At 47.0% G+C, this 18,897-nt stretch overlaps 1 protein-coding gene across 1 annotated transcript in view; it reads left to right on the forward strand.

The window, feature by feature from the left end:
• LOC147724582 (fibrocystin-L-like) overlaps positions 1-18,897 on the forward strand; it is a 2,246,326-nt gene that overhangs the window by 1,658,299 nt on the left and 569,130 nt on the right. Inside the window, exon 57 of the mRNA XM_086918063.1 lies at positions 17,463-17,622. Coding sequence (XP_086774189.1) covers positions 17,463-17,622 — 160 coding nt within the window. The remainder of the gene's footprint in view (positions 1-17,462; positions 17,623-18,897) is intronic.

Below are 18,897 nucleotides of genomic sequence, written 5' to 3' on the forward strand. Positions count from 1 at the left end.
GCACGGGTATTGGGCTCGTGAAAGTCACGGATGCAAAAGCCTCTATCCAGCATCACAGCTGATTTTTCACGGTAGAGTTGGGAAGAAGGCACACCTGTCCAGCCTCGACGACGCTCACGATTGTTTTTGGGCTAATGAATGAGTCACTGAATTTGAGCATCAACTAGTTCGAGCGACCATGTGTGTGTTACTATGCAATCGCCCCAAAGGGCGCAGGGGTCCCTTGAGTGAGCTGTCCATTATAGTGGGTGAATGGCGGGAAGACGGTGCAAACCGCGAGTGTGTGGGCGGGGCCAAACGGGCAGGGCTACCATGCGAGTTCACACATGCTTCTAGTGTGTATAAAAGGTCAGAGAAAGATCAGTTCAGCAGATGAAGAGAAATAAGCTCCTGGTCACAGAAACAGCACGGGTATTGCGCTCGTGAAAGTCACGGATGCAAAAGCCTCTATCCAGCATCACAGCTGATTTTCCACGGTAGATTTGTGAAGAAGGCACACCTGCCTCGACGACGCTCACGATTGTTTTTGGGCTGATGAATGAGTCACAGGAAGGGCATGGTAAATATTTTAGGATGGCGCCGGCAAGCTGCCAGCGCCATCCTTAAATACTTACTAAATTAGCTTCAACAGGAAGCTCGAATAGATAAAATCGAGCACCTGCTTTATTTTATCTATTAGAGCTTCCTGTTGAAGCTAACTTAGTAACTATTTTAGGATGGCGCTGGCAGCTTGCCGGCACCATCGTAAAATAGTTACAACAGGCCAGGCTTCAACTTTTGCCCCCGGAAAAATCCGCCGCTCGCGGATTTGCGAATTCTCGGTAAATTCGCGGAACTTCGCGGATCGCGAATTTACCGAAAATTCACAAAATCCGCGAGCGGAACAGATTTTCCGCTCATACTTACCTATTATCCATAGGAAAACTGCAACATTCTATTGCTAATAACTTGGGTGTTAATTGATTGGTGATTGGTGAAGCAGGGGCCGAGAAAAAAGGGGGGTCCCAAAACGCGTTTTCCCCATACAATTTCTCATAGGACCTTTAGCCATATCTACAGCTCGAACGGAATTACACCAAATTTGGCAGAGAGGTAGTCCTCAGTACCGACTTGTGACTTTGGCCTTTCTGGTGTCAATCTGTTCAGTAGTTTCTTTGAAAATTACAGTTAAAGTCTATCTATGGGCATGGAGGAGCCGCGGATTGTGCGAGGATTGGCTTTGTAGGATAAGCGCACCGTCCCGATCACGTGCTCAATTCTAATTGGCCGTCAAGCGGTTGTAAACATTCAAAACCAGGAGCTCTTGGCAGCCATTTTGTGCCTCGGTAGAAGCAAGGCTGAAAAAGTCTGTGAAATATGTTGGAAAAACGTGAACAGGGGCAGGTTAGACACACCCTGACCCCCTAGGCCTGCTCCGGGGGTGACATAGGGACCGTCGGGCAAAAAAGTAAGAACAGTTTTTTTACAAAAAAAGTCGCAAGATGCGTGCAGGATCCGCGCATTTGGTCGCTGAAAAAAACGACAGTGGTTTCTAGGCGACCAGAAGATGGAGATCGTCAAAGAATACAAATACTTGGGCATAATCTTCGATATGAAAAGGACGTTCGAGCAACAAAAAACGGCGAGCAGAAACAGAGGGATATCCCTGACCGTCGCATTAAAGAGCATCAAGAATAAAATAACTGGCCGAAACCTAATCCCTCTGCTAGATGTATTACAAGCAAGACTACTGCCATCGATAACTTACGGCAGAGAAAGCATGAGAGGAAGAGATGAGTCCACCTTAGATTAAGTAGTGTCCAAAGCAATGCAAATACTTTTCAATCTCCCACAGTACAATTTGCCAGCGCAACTAAGACTCCATAAACAACAAATAGCACGCAAGGGTGCTTACGTCAAATGCTGGCATAAAATAAAGGGAGCTGAGATAGGTACCTTGAACACATACCTATGGAAAGAGCTGGAAAGGAACAAGGACTGCCCTGCAATGGTCTATCTCCAAGCAGCAATAAACTCTCTTGTGCTAAAAGATCTCTGGGAAGCGAATGGGACTCACAAATGCTTTAAGCGGCTCGTAAATAAAACAGTGAAGACACTATCCCTGGAAGAAGACAAATCCACAATTACCAGGAGGGCCCATGGGTGGTTCGTGATCCAGAGCCATACCAGGTCTCTACCACAAGCATACCTAGGCATAGGGGTTTTCACGGGCAGTAAAGGAATCCTTCTTGCAGTTGCGGATGGCAGTCATACCTGCAAAAGAAAATCTCCCCCCATGAACACTTTCGGAATTCACCACAGACTGTAGACTTTGCTGTGACCTAAAAGAGGACGTTTTGCACTTACTACATAGCTGTAAAGGCCTAGAGAACAAACAAAGGCTACAACTAACACAGCTCTGGAACCATAGACACCTGCGAACCCGCCGACAGGCATCGTTGGCATATTTTGAAGGGGGAGATATTCAATTAGCCTGCAGACTGGTAGGTTTCATGAATCAGTATATATTGGGCTAAACCCCCTTGCCAGCACTTGAACTGATTAAAAAAAGCAAACCTCTGAAAATTAAATGCCGGACTTATAACCTTTACCTGTAAAAGCTCTCCTCTTGTCAAATTCGTTAGTGAACTTTTACAGTACTGTACAAACTGACATCTGTCTTATGGAAACTCTTGTTTTTCAACTTTTTTAACTTAGGAGTGTTTTAATATGTTCATTAACTGTTACTTGTATCTATGTACATATATATATATATATATATATATATATATATATATATACGCCAATCCCTGGTACGACGCTAATTTGGCAGGCCTTAAAAAGACCTGTAAACGTCATGAACGTAATTGGAGGAAAGCATACTGCCCTGAAAAAAAAGCTGAATATCTCATACAGCTTAAAATCTATCACAAAGCTATCTGTAGAACTCGTGCAGCATACTATGCCACTGAGATAAAAACTAACCCCAATCCTGCTAAAGTGATTTTTAGAATTTTAAAAGAACTTAGTACAAAGAAATCCTCTGGCAACACAATTACCTCAGCAGTCCAATGTGAGAAAATTGCCTCCTTCTTTGTGGAAAAAATCCAGACCATTTATTCAGCCTTTAATGCTGAAATCCAGCCCAGCAATGGAGTAGAGGTTACTCCCTGCTCTGTGTCAAGTCTATCTATTATTCCTGAAATATCCACTGAAAGATTTGACCAACTTACTAAACTTATTAAATCAGGCTCCCCGATGGACCCTCTGAAGCCAGCTCAATTTCGCGACTCCTCTTTGCATTGTTTTGACCCTTTACGTGATATCATAAACGCCTCCTTTTCCACCGGAATTGTGCCTGACAAATGGAAACAGGCATGGGTTTCCCCTATACTAAAAAAGCCCACCTTAGATCCCCTGAAGCCCGAAAACTATAGGCCCATATCATTGCTCCCCTGGGCCACGAAGATCGCAGAGGCCCATGTTAACACCACTCTTACTAGTGTCCTTAACATCAACAACACTCTGAATGACACTCAGCATGGCTTCCGTGCTGGCCATAGCACAGAGACCGCGCTCCTGGCTATGATAGAGCACCTTCGGGACTCCCTTGACCGTGGTCAAACAGCGGCACTCATCCTATTAGACCTGAGTGCCGCGTTTGACACTGTGTCCCATCAGATCCTGCTTCGCCGGCTTGAAGAAGCTGGGGTTACTGACATGGCCCTTGCCTGGTTTCGTTCCTTTTTAACCGGCAGGTCTTTTCGAGTGTCAACTCCACCTTTCCTTTCAAAGGCGCACTCTATTGGACAGGGGGTTCCACAGGGCTCTGCCCTGAGCCCCACCCTGTTCAATCTTTATGTTCAGCCGTTGGCCGCTGTCGCCAAAGCGTGGGACCTTAACATCGTGTCCTACGCGGACGATACGCAGCTAGCCGTTGCCTTATCGGATGGAAACGAAAGGGACCCTCTCAAATTCAGCTCAGGCCTGGCGGCTGTAGCAGAATGGCTCACGGCCAACTGTCTACAGCTCAATGCCTCTAAGACGGAGGTACTACTGGTGGGGAAAAATCCAGAACGATGGGGAGATCACTGGTGGCCCTCCAACTTGGGAGTGACTCCTAAACCGAAACTTGAAGTTAAAAACTTGGGAGTCTGGATAGACCCTTCCCTTAGTTTCATTACCCAAACTAAAAAGGTGGCCGCCGTATGTTTCGGTATCCTACGGAGCTTAAGAACCATTCTGAAATTTTTTGACTCTGATACCAGACAACTTATCGTTCAGTCAATGATATTGTCTAGATTGGACTATGCGTCCTCTTTGCTCCTTGGGACTAATAAAGCAGAAACGGCTCGCCTCCAACGCGTCCAGAACGCAGCTGCAAGAGCTGTAGTAGGCCTGCCCCGCTTTAGTTCTACCTCCAACACTATTCGTAAGCTACATTGGCTCCCAGTAGCCCAACGAATACAATTTAAAGCGCTATGCATCTCCTTTAAAATCTTAAAACATCCTAATCCTAGAATGTTAAAACCCCTCTTAAGGATGTATGTGCCTACGCGAGCCCTTCGCTCAGCCAACCAGAATCTGGTTGAAATCCCCCGTTTCAATCGTGCTAGAGCTGGGGGACGCTCTTTCCGTTATCTGGCAGCCAAGCTTTGGAATGCCCTCCCTTTCAACTTGCGAGAAATTAATGATCTGTACCAATTTAGGAAGGCCATCAAAACTTTTTTGTTTCCTTAAAAATTCCGATTTTCTGTGTCTGTTGTGTTTTGTTTAGGATCAGCGCCGGGACGCCCCTTTGCTGGAGCAGCTGCGCGCTCTATAAAACCCATAACATAACATAACATATATATATATATATATATATATATATATATATATATATATATATATATATATATATATATATATATATATATATATATATTCTCACTCAAAGGTTACCCCCCTGGAAGAAGCCACAGGTAAATGCAGATATTCCATTTATTTCAAAGCAACTGCATTGCGTGCAAAAACGGAGTGAATTCATCAAGAAAAGTTCAATTGCCAGACCGGTTTCGGAAAATCCTGTCCCTTCCTCAATGGCATGCTGTGAATAATGAAATGTTTTACACGTGCACTGATGTGTTTTAAAGAGCCTGCCCCCATGGGCGTGGCTGCGCTCACAGCCCTCTGGTTCCTGTAGTGCTCCGTGATTTGTTTATTTGAGTGAGTCATTCATCACACAGAAAGATTGCAAGTCTTTAAAAGCCCATGTGGGTTTGATGTTCGCACACGTTTAAACACCAAAGTTATTCATTCAGTCACTGTGTGGAAAATACCTCCCATGAATGATGGTATCCAAATAGCGCCATCAGGGTCTGCAACAACAGCGGGCCTCCTCCGCGGCCGGGTATAGCCGCTCCATATTCTCACTCAAAGGTTACCCCCCTGGAAGAAGCCACAGGTAAATGCAGATATTCCATTTATTTCAAAGCAACTGCATTGCGTGCAAAAACGGAGTGAATTCATCAAGAAAAGTTCAATTGCCAGACCGGTTTCGGGAAATCCTGTCCCTTCCTCAATGGCATGCTGTGAGTCATTCATCACACAGAAAGATTGCAAGTCTTTAAAAGCCATGTCATGAATGATGTAATATGTGACATCATCAGCAGTGGATGGGGTGCGCGATATATAGTTAGTGCAACTAACTATATATGCGAATTTCAATGGTTTTCTGCGAGTAAATTAAGGTTTTGTAAATGCTAATCCCTAACTATATATGGTCTATAACCTATGGTTTTTTCAGTGAATTTTCAAGGTTTTGTAAATGCTAATCCCTAACTATATATGGTCTATAACCTATGGTTTTTTCAGTGAATTTCAATGGTTTTTTAATAGCAAATATCAAAAGCTTTAAAATGTCAAGTACGTGGTAGGTAAAAACATTTTCGTATTTATGCACGCTGATGTGCTTTCAACGCTGCCCCCCGAACCCCTCCTCCTCTTTTCTTTTAGGAGTATTCTCTCTTTGCAGATAGTGAAGGGTAGGTAACACAGGCCTTTGCCCCCGTTGTAATCCGTCGTGCCTGCTTCCCTCTCCATTTGATTGATTGTTATCCTAGCATTTATTGTTTTGGAATTGGTTCTCTTTGGTTCATTCTCTATTTACAAACAAGCACAGAGTCGCAATACTCTGTTTAGTCTTTGCAGATAGTGAAAAATCGTTAAAAAAACAAAAGGAATCAAGCAAAATCAGTAGGCCACTAATGGGATCTCTTTTTGATCTCGCTAAAATAGAAACATTATGAACAACCCCTCATGACAAATACGAAACTAGTGAGAGGAACTGAGCTCGACACCATGATGGCTGCAAGACAGCTCGGCTCCGCCGCCCACCCCACCCAAAATAACGACAAACACTATGCAAATATTATAAATATATACAACACACCAGCAAAGTAACAGGCTAAAACGTTTTATTAAATAACTATTTACATGGCAGCCTGGTTGTGTTCCGACCGCTGGTTGGTGGAGACATTTTGACTATATTCTGGACCTGCGTTGTCGCGTAATGCATCATATGAAACGCCGCGTTAGCGCACCCGGAAGTGCTCCGGTGCGCGAGGCGCAGCTTCCCGGAAACGATCCAGAGCGCGGCGCGCAGCGCGTAACGTAAGCATAACAGGTCATGTGACTTGTTAATAAAACTTTTCATTGGTTCATTTTACTTTTGTTATTCTAATGATGAAAGGCTTGGTCATATGACCTAAAAATAACGCTTTTCATTGCTTTCGAACATTTTTTTTCCCAAATGACGAAAGCCCCACCTTTTTTTTTCCCGCTCTGACTTGTAAAGCAAAGGACCCAGATGCATTTACAGTTTATCACTAACAATGTTCCAGGCTAATATATTTTCCCAGGAAATTTACAACTGTCCTGCAAGTAAAATATTCCTATTTCGAGAAAAAGGGCGTTTCTTCGTCCCATGAGGGAGCCGTTGAGCAAAAGAGGCTCGGCCTGCTGTCTTAGTCGCTGATAGGCATGAATATCGGATTCTTATCGATCACTTTATGTTGCAGGAGTGGAAAACACAACAGCCCTTGACCATTTATCTTTACTGCGTTCCTGCGTATTATACCTTTTAACCGTCATATAATCGGGCTGCTTTATTTCACTTGCCTTTTACTGATTCGAAAACAGTGGCTATTATTCAAGACTTTACCAAAAAAGGTACTACTACCATGTTTTGTTTTAAAAACCTTTATTGTGAAAATGTCAGTATACAAATACGGGCCTATAACTACGTGGGCCGGCCACGGAGCAAACTGGAATCGTATATGATGAGGGGACATTTACACTGTAGAAGAACGTAATGGGCGGGCCATTAGGTTGCAAGAAGTAAGGTGTTAATGTTAATGTTAATGTTAATGTTATAACAATTTATTATGCGCACAGCGACTCCAGCGAAGGAGCATCCTGGCGCAGAGACAAGGAGCAAACGTCTAACAGTTGCGGAATCGATGGACGTACATTTTATAATTAAAGTACGACAGGGCCAGTTACAATAAAATTATCTAGATATACATTTGCGGGCAAGTACCATGGGTGACGTTAATTCGAACTTTCAATAGTACAGTAATCAATAACACATCAGAACTTAATATCAATAGGGATGTTCAAATGTTCAATCAGTACTCGTCCCCGCCCGCCATGTGATTCAAAACTGCATATGTATCTCGTGATATCAAGGTTGGGCAACCAGTACACAACAAGGAGTTACGAGTCCCATTTATACCGGCACCATTTTGGGCGAGGCCGGGCAGGTCCAGGATATAGTCAAAATGTCTCCACCAACCAGCGGTCGGACCAGAACCCCTTTCGGCAGTCCAAAAAGGTTCCGTTAAATGACAACAGAAGAGATAGGCAACAAGAACAATCAGTCAAAAGAGGTGACGCTTTCGTGAATGGGGCCCATGCCCTAGCAGGCAAGCGTCCGAGTTCCAAGGTGTCCCAGGGCCATTTTAGTGGACCTGGCCCAAATCCAAAGAGCTGGCCGCCATTTTGAAAGTCTTGTTGCAGCCGCCTTTCGCTGCACCGCAAAAGTAAACGCAACTCAGCTGGATGGGGGGTGAGGCACTGTGCCGCAAGAGCGGGCGCAATGCAGCTGGAAGGCGAGTGAAACGCTAAGGGGCGCCCCACTGCAGATGAGGTGCCTCCACCTGGGGAGGCGGGAGAGGGCCGTTTGCGCCGCCTCCCCCCCCCCCGGGCACCCCACGCCGTCTTTCGGTGCAGCATTGTAGGATAGCCACACCAGTGCGGCAACTTGCTGGACACCACCTTGGTGCCATCCGGATCTCGGCGCGTTCGAGTCGCTGTACGGCAAGAGTGGCCGAAACTCAGCTGGATGGCGGGTGAGTCGCTGTACCGCAAGAGTGGGAGGAAACCAGCTGGATGGCGGGTGAGTCACTGTACCGGAAGTGCGGCCGCAACTCTGCTGAACGGCGAGTGAAACGGCAAAAGGGCACCGCACTGCACATGAGGTGCCTCCACCTGGGGAGGCGGGAGAGGCCTGTTTAAGCCGCCTCCCCCCCCCCGGGCACCCCACGCCGTATTTCGGCGCAGCATTGTAGGATAGCCACACCAGTGCGGCAACTTGCTGGACACCACCTCGGTGCTATCCGGATCTCGACGCGTTGTGCTGCCTTCGACCTATTCGCGCATCGGTCCGCTACTGACGCCGCCTCACAGGCCAACGGATTTTGTAAGCTTTTTATAGCCCAAAGCCGCATAACAGGTCATGTGACTTGTTTATAAAACTTTTCATTGGTTCATTTTACTTTTGGTTTCCTAATGATGAAATGCTTGATCATATGACCTAAAAATAACACTTTTCATTGGATTGAAACATTTTTTTTTCCCAAACGATGAAAGCCCCACCTTTTTTTTTATCACTCGGCAATCCAAAAAGGTTCCGTTAGATGACAACAGAGGGGACAGGCAACAAGAACCATCACTCAAAAAAGGGGAGGGCAATATATTCCCTACCGGGTCACGTTGAGGCTCCACCAGAAGTCATCGAATTGATAGTCTACAGTGTTTCTGGATGTTTCAGACTGAAGCTGGCGTCAGCATGAGAGCACCACCATCCCGTAGCTCCGTCGTGGCCATTCCGCAAGCAATCATGGCAGCCGCTCCCCACCGGAAGCCTGCGGGAGTCGGGGGCCCCCAAGACTTTTGTAGAATCTTCAAGGCTGAGGGGACGCGTTCGAGAATGGGGCCCAAGCCCTAGCAGACAAGCGTCCGAGTTCCAAGGTGTCCCAGGGCCATTTTAGTGGACCAGGCCCAAATCCAAAGAGCCGGCCGCCATTTTAAGAGTCCTGTGGCAGCCGCCTATCGCTGCACCGCAAGAGTGGGCGCAATTCAACTACATGGTGAGCGAGACGCTGTAGCCGCAAGAGCGGGCGGTAAACAGCTAAATGGCGGATGAGGCACAGTGCAGCAAAAGCGGGCAGAAAACTGCTGATTGGTGACTGAAACGGTAAAAGGGCGCCCCACTACAGCAGACGAGCCTCCACCTGGGGTGGCCCGTTCACGCCGCCTCCCCTCCCCCCCCTCCCCCACAGGGGGCGCCCCACGCCGTTTTTCGGTGCAGCATTGTAGGATGCCAAGACCAGTGCGGCAAGTAAAGGACATCACCTGGGTGGCGTCCAGATCTCGGCGCGTTGTGCTGCCTTCGGACTATTCGCACAACAGACCGCTACTGACGAGACACAGTGCAGCAAAAGCGGGCGGAAAACAGCTGAATGGAAAGTGAAACGCTAAAGGGGCGCCCCACTACAGCAGACGAGCCTCCACCTGGGGAGGCCCGTTCACGCCGCCTCCCCCCCACCCCCTGGGGCGCCCCACGCCGTTTTTCGGTGCAGCATTGTAGGATGCCAAGACTAGTGCGGCAAGTAAAGGACATCACCTGGGTACCGTCCACATCTCGGGCGTTGTGCTGCCTTTGGACTATTCGCACAACAGACCGCTACTGACCATTGTTGCTGTGTTTACATTTTTTTTCAACGTGTTTAGTGTTTTTGGTGCTTTGTATATATTTATAAGTTATTAAAGTGTTATAATCCTACTACTTTGTTGGAGTGCTATATATATTTAATGTGACACATAATTGTGAAGACTTTGATGTACAAAAAGGCATCCCTGGAATCTTCCTTTTCAGGCTCGGTCCCACACACCCTCAAAGTGAGAATCCCCTCCCCAATCACAATACAGGATCGTTATCAGATAGTAGGAACGCGTGTGGTGTGACAGATCTCATGGGGTGGGGGCCTTGATCTACTGTAACTCCTTTGAAGAGGGGTGATTCTTTACAGTTGAGGCCATAAACTACATCCGCAGGGCTAGGTGATAGCCTGAGACCGGCCTGGACAATCAGACACAAAGGAAGAGGAGTGTCAGAGGGTTTGGTAGTGAATAGGGTGAAAGGGAGGTGTCGGGCGGGCACAGGGTGTGATTCTCAGGGAAGAGCAGTGCAGATGGGGGAGGTTTATGGCCCATGTTAATTGTTTCGCACGTTAATTGCAGGTTTATATAGCGCTAGGATCGACTCCCGGAGGAGTATCTCCGCGCTTCGACCGCTGCGAAACCCTTCCTGGCTTCCCTGAGAGATGGTCCCTCCAGGGTGAGACCAGGCATCCCCGGCGGTCTGGTGGGGCCGTTAGTGAAGATGAGGCAAGCTAGTGCCCAGAGTTGCCGAGTGTGATCGCTGATCAGAGTGGGCACCGAGGCGAGAGAATTATCAAGTCCGCTGACCCTGGTCCAGAAACCTGCAGCGTCGGGAATCGAACCCTGGTCCCAGGCCGTCCTCTGCTCTCGGGTCTGCCGCCTCTAACCAGTGAGCCACACTACTTCCATGCATAAGAGAGAGAGCGGGGGTGACCAATGCGTGGGGGAGATGCTTGCGAGGGTGGGGAGCCATGCTGAGGATCGGCGGCGTGCAGAGAGTGGGTCTGGTCAAGGCATCTAAAATGGCTGCCGTGCACGACAAAAGTGTGGCATTGGAAAAAAAGCAAGATGGCGCAGACAATGTTTATCAATACGGATTAATTTATAACAATTATTTTTACCAATATATTTACTCGCAGTGTCAAAATGGTGGTCAACACTTCCTGATTTCCTTCGAATCGAACGTTAACAGACGTCACGCAGCAAAAAAAAAAAAAAAAGAAACGCTCACACGCAGCCGCTGGAAGACAAGTATCAACATATATGAGCATCCTCAGCCACCCTCAGAAAACATAGGGGGTCAGGATACATCTCCCGTACCCCCTTATACCCATTTCTCACATTGTTTTTCCTCCATCTTGTAATTTAATTAAAACAAAACACAAAATGGCGAATTCCCGTTTCGCGTCCCGAATCGCTACCCGGTTCGCGAACCGGAAAGCGCTTCTTCCGCAAAAAATCTAATTTTTTTTATTTGCCCCACGGGACCCTTTAATAACCCCAACATCATTCCTAGGGGGTCAAGAAGGGTCTACCTTGCCCCCTTTCATTAAATTCGCCCTTCGTTTTTCTCCTCTTCTTGTCTCTCGATCCTACCGAGAGACAAGATGGCGGCCGCACCGGACTGTTTAGAATGTTGACAGACACCAGAGAGCCAATCAGCTTCGCTTCGCAAACCTCCGTTACGCGAAAAGTTCGCGAACCGGAGCGCTACCCGGGACGCTGTCACAGATATATCTGTTTTTTAAAACGTTAATTTCTCAAAATCCACTGGAGCATATATATTGAGACCCAGCAAAGGCACATTGGGCTAACAGTCCCTACAATTTTGCCAGGTTTCGTGCAAATCCATTCAGCCGTTCGAGCTAAAAGTGAGGCCAAACGCCCTATGGAAAACTCAATGTTTTTTCTCGGCCCTCCCCTTGACGAAACCCCCCCAAAATTTTAGGGGCTGCTCAGAAACAAAATATGCCATTTTCCTGAAAATTTCAGCCAATTCCGTCCACAAACGGCAAAGTTATTAGACATAGAATTTTCAAAAGTCCCAACGAGAAAAAATCCTAACTATATATACCTAATGGCGACCGCCAGTAGGTAATATATATATATATATATATATATATATATATATATATATATATATATATATATATATATATATATATAATTTCGCGAATTTTGAAAGGCCTTCCAACCAATGTCATTGTAATGAAATGAGTTGTTTTTTTACGTGCTTTGCAAAGGTGCTTAATTATGTACTTTTAGCTCAATTGCAAAGTTTTTTATTAATCATTCAATAAAGAATTTACTTACCTACTTACTCTATGTAGGTTGCATGCAGCCTACATAGAGAAAATCGAGAGTGAACATAACTGGTTTGATCGGGCCCAGGGCTGTTCAAATAGTCAGGGCCCATAACATTGGGCAAGCCACTCCCCCCTGCCCTCGAGCAGGACCGACCACCCACCCGCCCGCAACCTGACACTTCTGCTTTCTCGAAGTGCGAGAAGCAGAAACATAAAAGGGTAGTTTTACCATTTTATGTTTCTGGATCTTGCAGTGCAAGAAAGCAGTGGGGCAACACCCCCACGCCCCAATGGAGGAACCACCAATGGGCCCACCTCCTTTGCCACCTTGTATATCTCTTCTACCCCATTTTTAGTTGTGGAGCACTTGCCACAGCAGTTTTTCATCTGGCAGCCTCTCTTTTGTGGAAGATCACTAGCCGCTAATCTGTGTAGTTAATCAAGGCAATTACCATCTACAACAATTGTCTTCATTTAGATGGGACATCTGAACCAACTTTGCCCTGACATCTTACTGTCCAAGTACCATATCACTTGCAGCTCATATACTTTAAAAAGATTTGTTTTCAGCCTAAACATCTTGGAGAATGCTGATTGGTGAGTCAAGCTCAGTATATAGTCAACCTCCCTAAAAATGGCCCAAATACTATTGAACATTTGAAGAATATTAGAGTTATTCTGGATACGCTAACAACCGTGTAGCACCCAAACAAGCAGACTCACTTATGAAGGAAGAGTTTTTGTATGGTTTTGAGATATTTCTTTATCACCCCTCAGTGCCGAGCTTAGTAAATACATTGTCGATATTAGGTGTGGCATGCAGTCCCTTAACCAATGGTTTGAATCTGCTGAGTCCCAGTACTGAGGTGAATCACCGACTTTAGTTTATTGTGTCCCATTTGGTGTCTTGAGTTACATTCCTTCGAGTCAAATGTGAAGATCTGGAAAATAAGTCCAGATGGGATGAAATTTGCATTTGCACCCTATAGGAGGACACTGAGGAAGAGGAGAGAATGTAGGTGCTCATTGACCGAAAAGGCAGGCCCTATTGACTTTGCTATTGCTTGTTTTAAGTTACTCCCAAAATTTCTCTGGAATTTTATAGTAAACTGGCACCATCACTAGATCGTGCACTATGGAAAGGGGCGACCACTCGGTCCCCCGAACGTATGGTTGGGTGCCCCGATCCTCCCGGGAAACCATTTTGGGCGGGGGGCGTGTCTCGGCTGGTATGCCCGAAGCGGCGTAGCCGGGGCGCGCCTTTTCCCGCCCAAGAGGGGTTGTCCTAGACACCTACACTGATGGCCACGCCCAGTAGGCGTAACGGAGGAGGGTACACGTCCTCCCGAAGAAGAATAAATAGAGCGGGAATCCGAAGAAGCGTCCTCTTGTTCCTGTGCTCGGAAGGCTGCACCCACTCGTCGCTCGTGAGCCCTCGACGGAACAAGGAGCAATTTTGAGAACTTGTAATTCTTGTGTTTCTCTTTCAGTGACTTCGAAGCGAAGGATCCAGGACCGTGTTGATCGACTCGGAGTGGATAATCGAAACAATGTCTGGCAAGAAGGCAGGAAAGGGTTCCGAGACAGACAAGGTACTACGCATGTTGGTGAACAGAATGACGAGAATGGAACGAAGCATCGGACAAGTCCCAGCGCTTGGTCGGGATATGGCGGGCATCAAGAAACAACTGGCCGCAATGAACAAGCCTGGTAACCCGAAGAAGGTAATAGGCCCGACATTGCCGGGAGTCGTCCCCGAGGTCAGAGGGAAACGGGTCAAGAGGAGGGCAGTTGCAGGGGACGTTTCGGTCCCTGAGGTGCCCCCAGTTATCCCTGCCGTACCAGCCGATGACCCAGTACCAACCCCAGACGCGGGTCAACCGATTCCGGTTGTGATTACGCCCGCTAACGATGAGGATATGCCTCCTGAATTGGCCACCCAGTTGGCCGCATGGCTCAACAAGAAGGCAGGGGCTGCTACGGCGCCCGGAGACACGGTCGAAGAGGCCAAATTACTAATCCAGCAGTTGCGGCAGTGGTTTGGGTCGTGGGCCACTCATACGTGAGGCGGGCCGGAGACGTATTCACACAGGTGACGCGGACCGCGCAGCTGGGGAATACGGGTACAGAGTGGCCTTCCATGGAAGGGGTGGGCTGGGTATTGACCAATTCGAATCTTTTCTTGAGGGTTTTTTAGGGCGGCAGAGGTCACCGCCATCTGTAGTCATAGTACACCTGGGGGGCAATGACTTGGTGACACTGGGTAGACGAGTATTGCTCGAGCAAGTTTTGTCGTCCGTTAGCTGGTTGGCAAAAAGAATCCCGGGGTGCACGATTGCCTGGTCCCACATGATTCCCAGGAAGGTATGGCGGGGGGGCCTTTCGGTGTCAGCACTGAACCATTCGGTGAAGAAGGTTAACAACAAAATTGGTAGATTGTTTCTCTCTGCGCAGTTGCATAGCATTCCTCATGGGTGTATTCGGGGTGATCACATGTATCTGAATGATGGGGTTCACCTGTCCCGGGAGGGGAATGTTTTACTCATAGGAGACTTCATAGAATGGCTAAGGGGTTTGAGGAAGCATGACCTTTAGGAGGAGTTTGGGGGGGGCCGGATAGCCGGTCAACTATCCGGCCTGTGGCGGTAAGGTCATGATCGGTGAGCAGTAATTTCAAGGTCCCTAGAGGGGGGCGCCACCCACTATGGATGGGAGCGCCCGGGGGGAGGCGGCCATTGGCCCCTCCCACTGGGAGGCGGCACCCACTAAGGATGGGTCGCCTAAGGGGAGACGACCATAGGCCCCTTCCAGGGGAGGAGGCGGCTATATGCCCCTCCTACGAATTTCCCGGGGCCCGGTTATCCGCGACGGCGGATATGATTGAGAGTGTGGGGATGGGGGGGAGTCCACGCTGTCCTTCCTACAGATACCTCACGCGGGAGCTCAGACAACCTTTAAGATGGCGTTGAGCGGAAAGGGGGGCCCCCAACCAGACAAGGGAAATTAGAGTTGGCAAGGAGGGTACAGTCCTCTGCGCGGACGCCACTCACACCGTGAGGGCGAGAGTTTTGGTAGTAGGGATCTGACACCGGTTAAGACCTTGCCGTTGGCCCTTAATGCTAGGATGTACAATTTAAATTTAGAATGTATGCATTTGCAGGATGTTAGACTCGGCTAGGAAACCTTTGTATTAGAGATTTGTTAAGGTTAGCCAAAGAACATGTCTTCATCGAAATGTAATAAATGAAAATTGTACATGATTATGAAACTTTTATTTAATGTTTAAAATTTTGTTTCATATTTTAATAAATACGGCCGGGAGGGTGACTCCCTCCCGCCTTCCAAAAGTTCAGAACTGCGTCCGACTTCCCATCCTTGGGGATTGTGTTGGGAGGGGGGGACGGGCATCCCGGCCATATGGAAAGGGGCGACCACTCGGTTCCCCCGAACGTATGGTTGGGTGCCCGGATCCTCCCGGGAAACCATTTTGGGCGGGGGGCATGTCTCGGCTGGTATGCCCGAAGCGGCGTAGCCAGGGCGCGCCTTTTCCCGCCCAAGAGGGGTTGTCCTAGACACCTACACCGATGGCCACGCCCAGTAGGCGTAACGGAGGAGGGTACACGCCCTCCCGAAGAAGAATAAATGGAGCGGGAATCCAAAGAAGCGTCCTCTTGTTCCTGTGCTCGGAAGGCTGCACCCACTCGTCGCTCGTGAGCCCTCGGCGGAACAAGGAGCAATTTTGACCCACCCACCAGCCCCTTATGGCAATGTTTGGTTCTGCAATAAAGTTATGTGCTCTGATAGCCCCCTTTTTTCCTCTGTGTAAAAGTAAACGAATGTCTAGATCAGGATGTGACTTCTGCCTGTAGGATACTATTTTTTCTTTTAGGAGTGAACAAGTCTTGATACAATTAGACATGTTGATATTTTCTTCCTTAGTAGGTGAACAAATGTCGTATTTATTTTTTGGTCGGGCGGTAAGGTCATGATCAGTGAGCAGTAATTTCAAGGTCCCTAGAGGGGGGCGCCACCCACTATGGATGGGAGCGCCCGGGGGGAGGCGGCCATTGGCCCCTCCCACTGGGAGGCGGCACCCACTAAGGATGGGTCGCCTAAGGGGAGACGGCCATAGGCCCCTTCCAGGGGAGGAGGCGGCTATATGCCCCTCCTACGAATTTCCCGGGGCCCGGTTATCCGCGACAGGATATGATTGAGAGTGTGGGGATGGGGGGGGGGGGGAGTCCACGCTGTCCTTCCTACAGATACCTCACACGGGAGCTCGGACGACCTTTAAGATGGCGTCGAGCGGAAAGGGGGGCCCCCAACCAGAAAAGGAAATTAGAGTTGGCAAGGAGGGTACAGTCCTCTGCGCGGCCGCCACTCACACCGTGAGGGCGAGAGTTTTGGTAGTAGGGATCTGACACCGGTTAAGACCTTGCCGTTGGCCCTTAATGCTAGGATGTACAATTTTAATTTAGAATGTATGCATTTGCAGGATGTTAGACTCGGCTAGGAAACCTTTGTATTAGAGATTTGTTAAGGTTAGCCAAAGAACATGTCTTCATCGAAATGTAATAAATGAAAATTGTACATGATTATGAAACTTTTATTTAATGTTTTAAATTTTGTTTCATATTTTAATAAATACGGCCGGGAGGGTGACTCCCTCCCGCCTTCCAAAAGTTCAGAACTGCGTCCGACTTCCCATCCTTGGGGATTGTGTTGGGAGGGGGTGACGGGCATCCCGGCCATATGCTGTTGCTTTAACATGTCTAACAGCAATGCCGTATTTCACTAGTAGTCTCCGAATGTTTCCTGAGCTGCCTACAGGGACAGTTCTTTCTCAAAAATGGTTGTTTGTATCAGAATGTTCCATGTATTCTGCTGATAATAGTTTAAATCATATTGCTGTCCTTTTAATGTGCTTTTGGCGTTGAGGATAAACGATATTTGTAACCATGCAGTCGAATTGATCAACTTATGCTAAATGGTGTGCATCATGATATACTAGCTCATGTATTTTGACCCACATCTCCATTGGTCTCTGGTCTTTCTTCATATTTGTAATATTGTGCATTATCAAACAAATCCATGAGCTAATAAATTCGAGAATCGCTAGTTGTATTACATTAAAATGTCACCAACAATCATTTGCTGTTCATAAAGTATTGTCTCTGGTGTATCTTCCAGGCTGAGGACTACGTCATTATAACTCACATCTTCACCCAACGGCCAGACCGATTTTACATCATTGACTCGAGGAGTAGATCCGAGCAGCTGCTCAGTTACAGCTCAAATATCAACGGAGACTGGAACTTTGACAATGACACAAAGACATTGGCTTATTTAGGTACCTTGAGCCAGTTTATTTGTACACAAATTACCATGATGAAAATCTCGCCTGCAGCTTAAAACTATCCATAATGTCTGTGGAAACCTTTGTAAGATGTCGATAATATGTTAAATTCCTGAAGCTATAATATCTTTAGTTGACTATGAAGAGTACGTTGGATCATACATTTTATTGTGGTGACATCTTTGTTGTTCTGGGTTTTTACACTACATTTGTTTGCATGTTAAAATGCATGAGTTCTATTTCATTACATAAACTGTAAAGAAATAGTATGGGAGCTCTAATTATTACACATATCTTTATAAAAATGTAAAATACATTTCATTTGAAAATGTACACACTGACAGTCTTCCTACGTACTTTTGATGGTGCATTATCTTCCAGGAGAAAGGCAGCGCAGAAGTTTTGATTTCATTTACGAGCCTACAAGCACTTACAAGAGTATCACTTCCTTACAGTTGCAATTGCAAGTGTCAGTACGGACAGGATGAATCATTGGAAGCTGAAAGGACTAGAAGTCATCACATTTCCAATGCTCCTTACTTGCAACTCGCCAGACAATGCAGGAATGCTTTTGAAGCATAATGAATTACAATGTTGTTGATTGCTGAGAGCAGGCGTTAACTATTTGCTATCGGGATCGGTCTTCACAGATCTAGACAGATTACTTTGCTTGATGCTTCAGGCAAATTATTTGCTAAAATCACCCCATGTCATCTGCCACAATGGGCCCATGATCTGTATATCATACCTCCAGAACAAGCTGGTTTCAGAAAGAAACATAGGGGCATATTACCAAGCAATAGCGATAATTATCGCTATTGCTTGGTTGGAGACAAAAATTTACCGCTGAGCTGCTGCGATTTTTACCGCAAATATACCTTGGTATTACCAAGGTTTATCGCAAATGCGATAAAAATCGCCGCAATGCATGAATATCTCCAAAAGTTGGTAATAGGAGATAGCGATGTTAGCAACTGTTTTCAGTCCCTAACATCTTGGCACGCCCACTCTGCATGTCATTAGTGATAAATATCACTGACATGCAAAGTGGGGCCCAAGATGGTCGCTTTCTCCTACTAGCTGTCGCTAACTGGTGTTAGCGACAGCTAGGTAATAGGGAGATAATTTTATCTCCGCTTTCTTGGCTTTTAAAGCCAAAAAAGCGAGATAAACCCCCTTGATAATATGCCCCATAGTACCCTGGATAACATCGCAGTCCTCCAGACCATCGTAGGGAAATATCTTTTTTACGGGGCATGCTAGTCTATA

The sequence above is a fragment of the Lissotriton vulgaris genome, chromosome 4_1, assembly GCF_964263255.1.
Source record: "Lissotriton vulgaris chromosome 4_1, aLisVul1.2, whole genome shotgun sequence".
NCBI lineage: Eukaryota > Metazoa > Chordata > Amphibia > Caudata > Salamandridae > Lissotriton > Lissotriton vulgaris.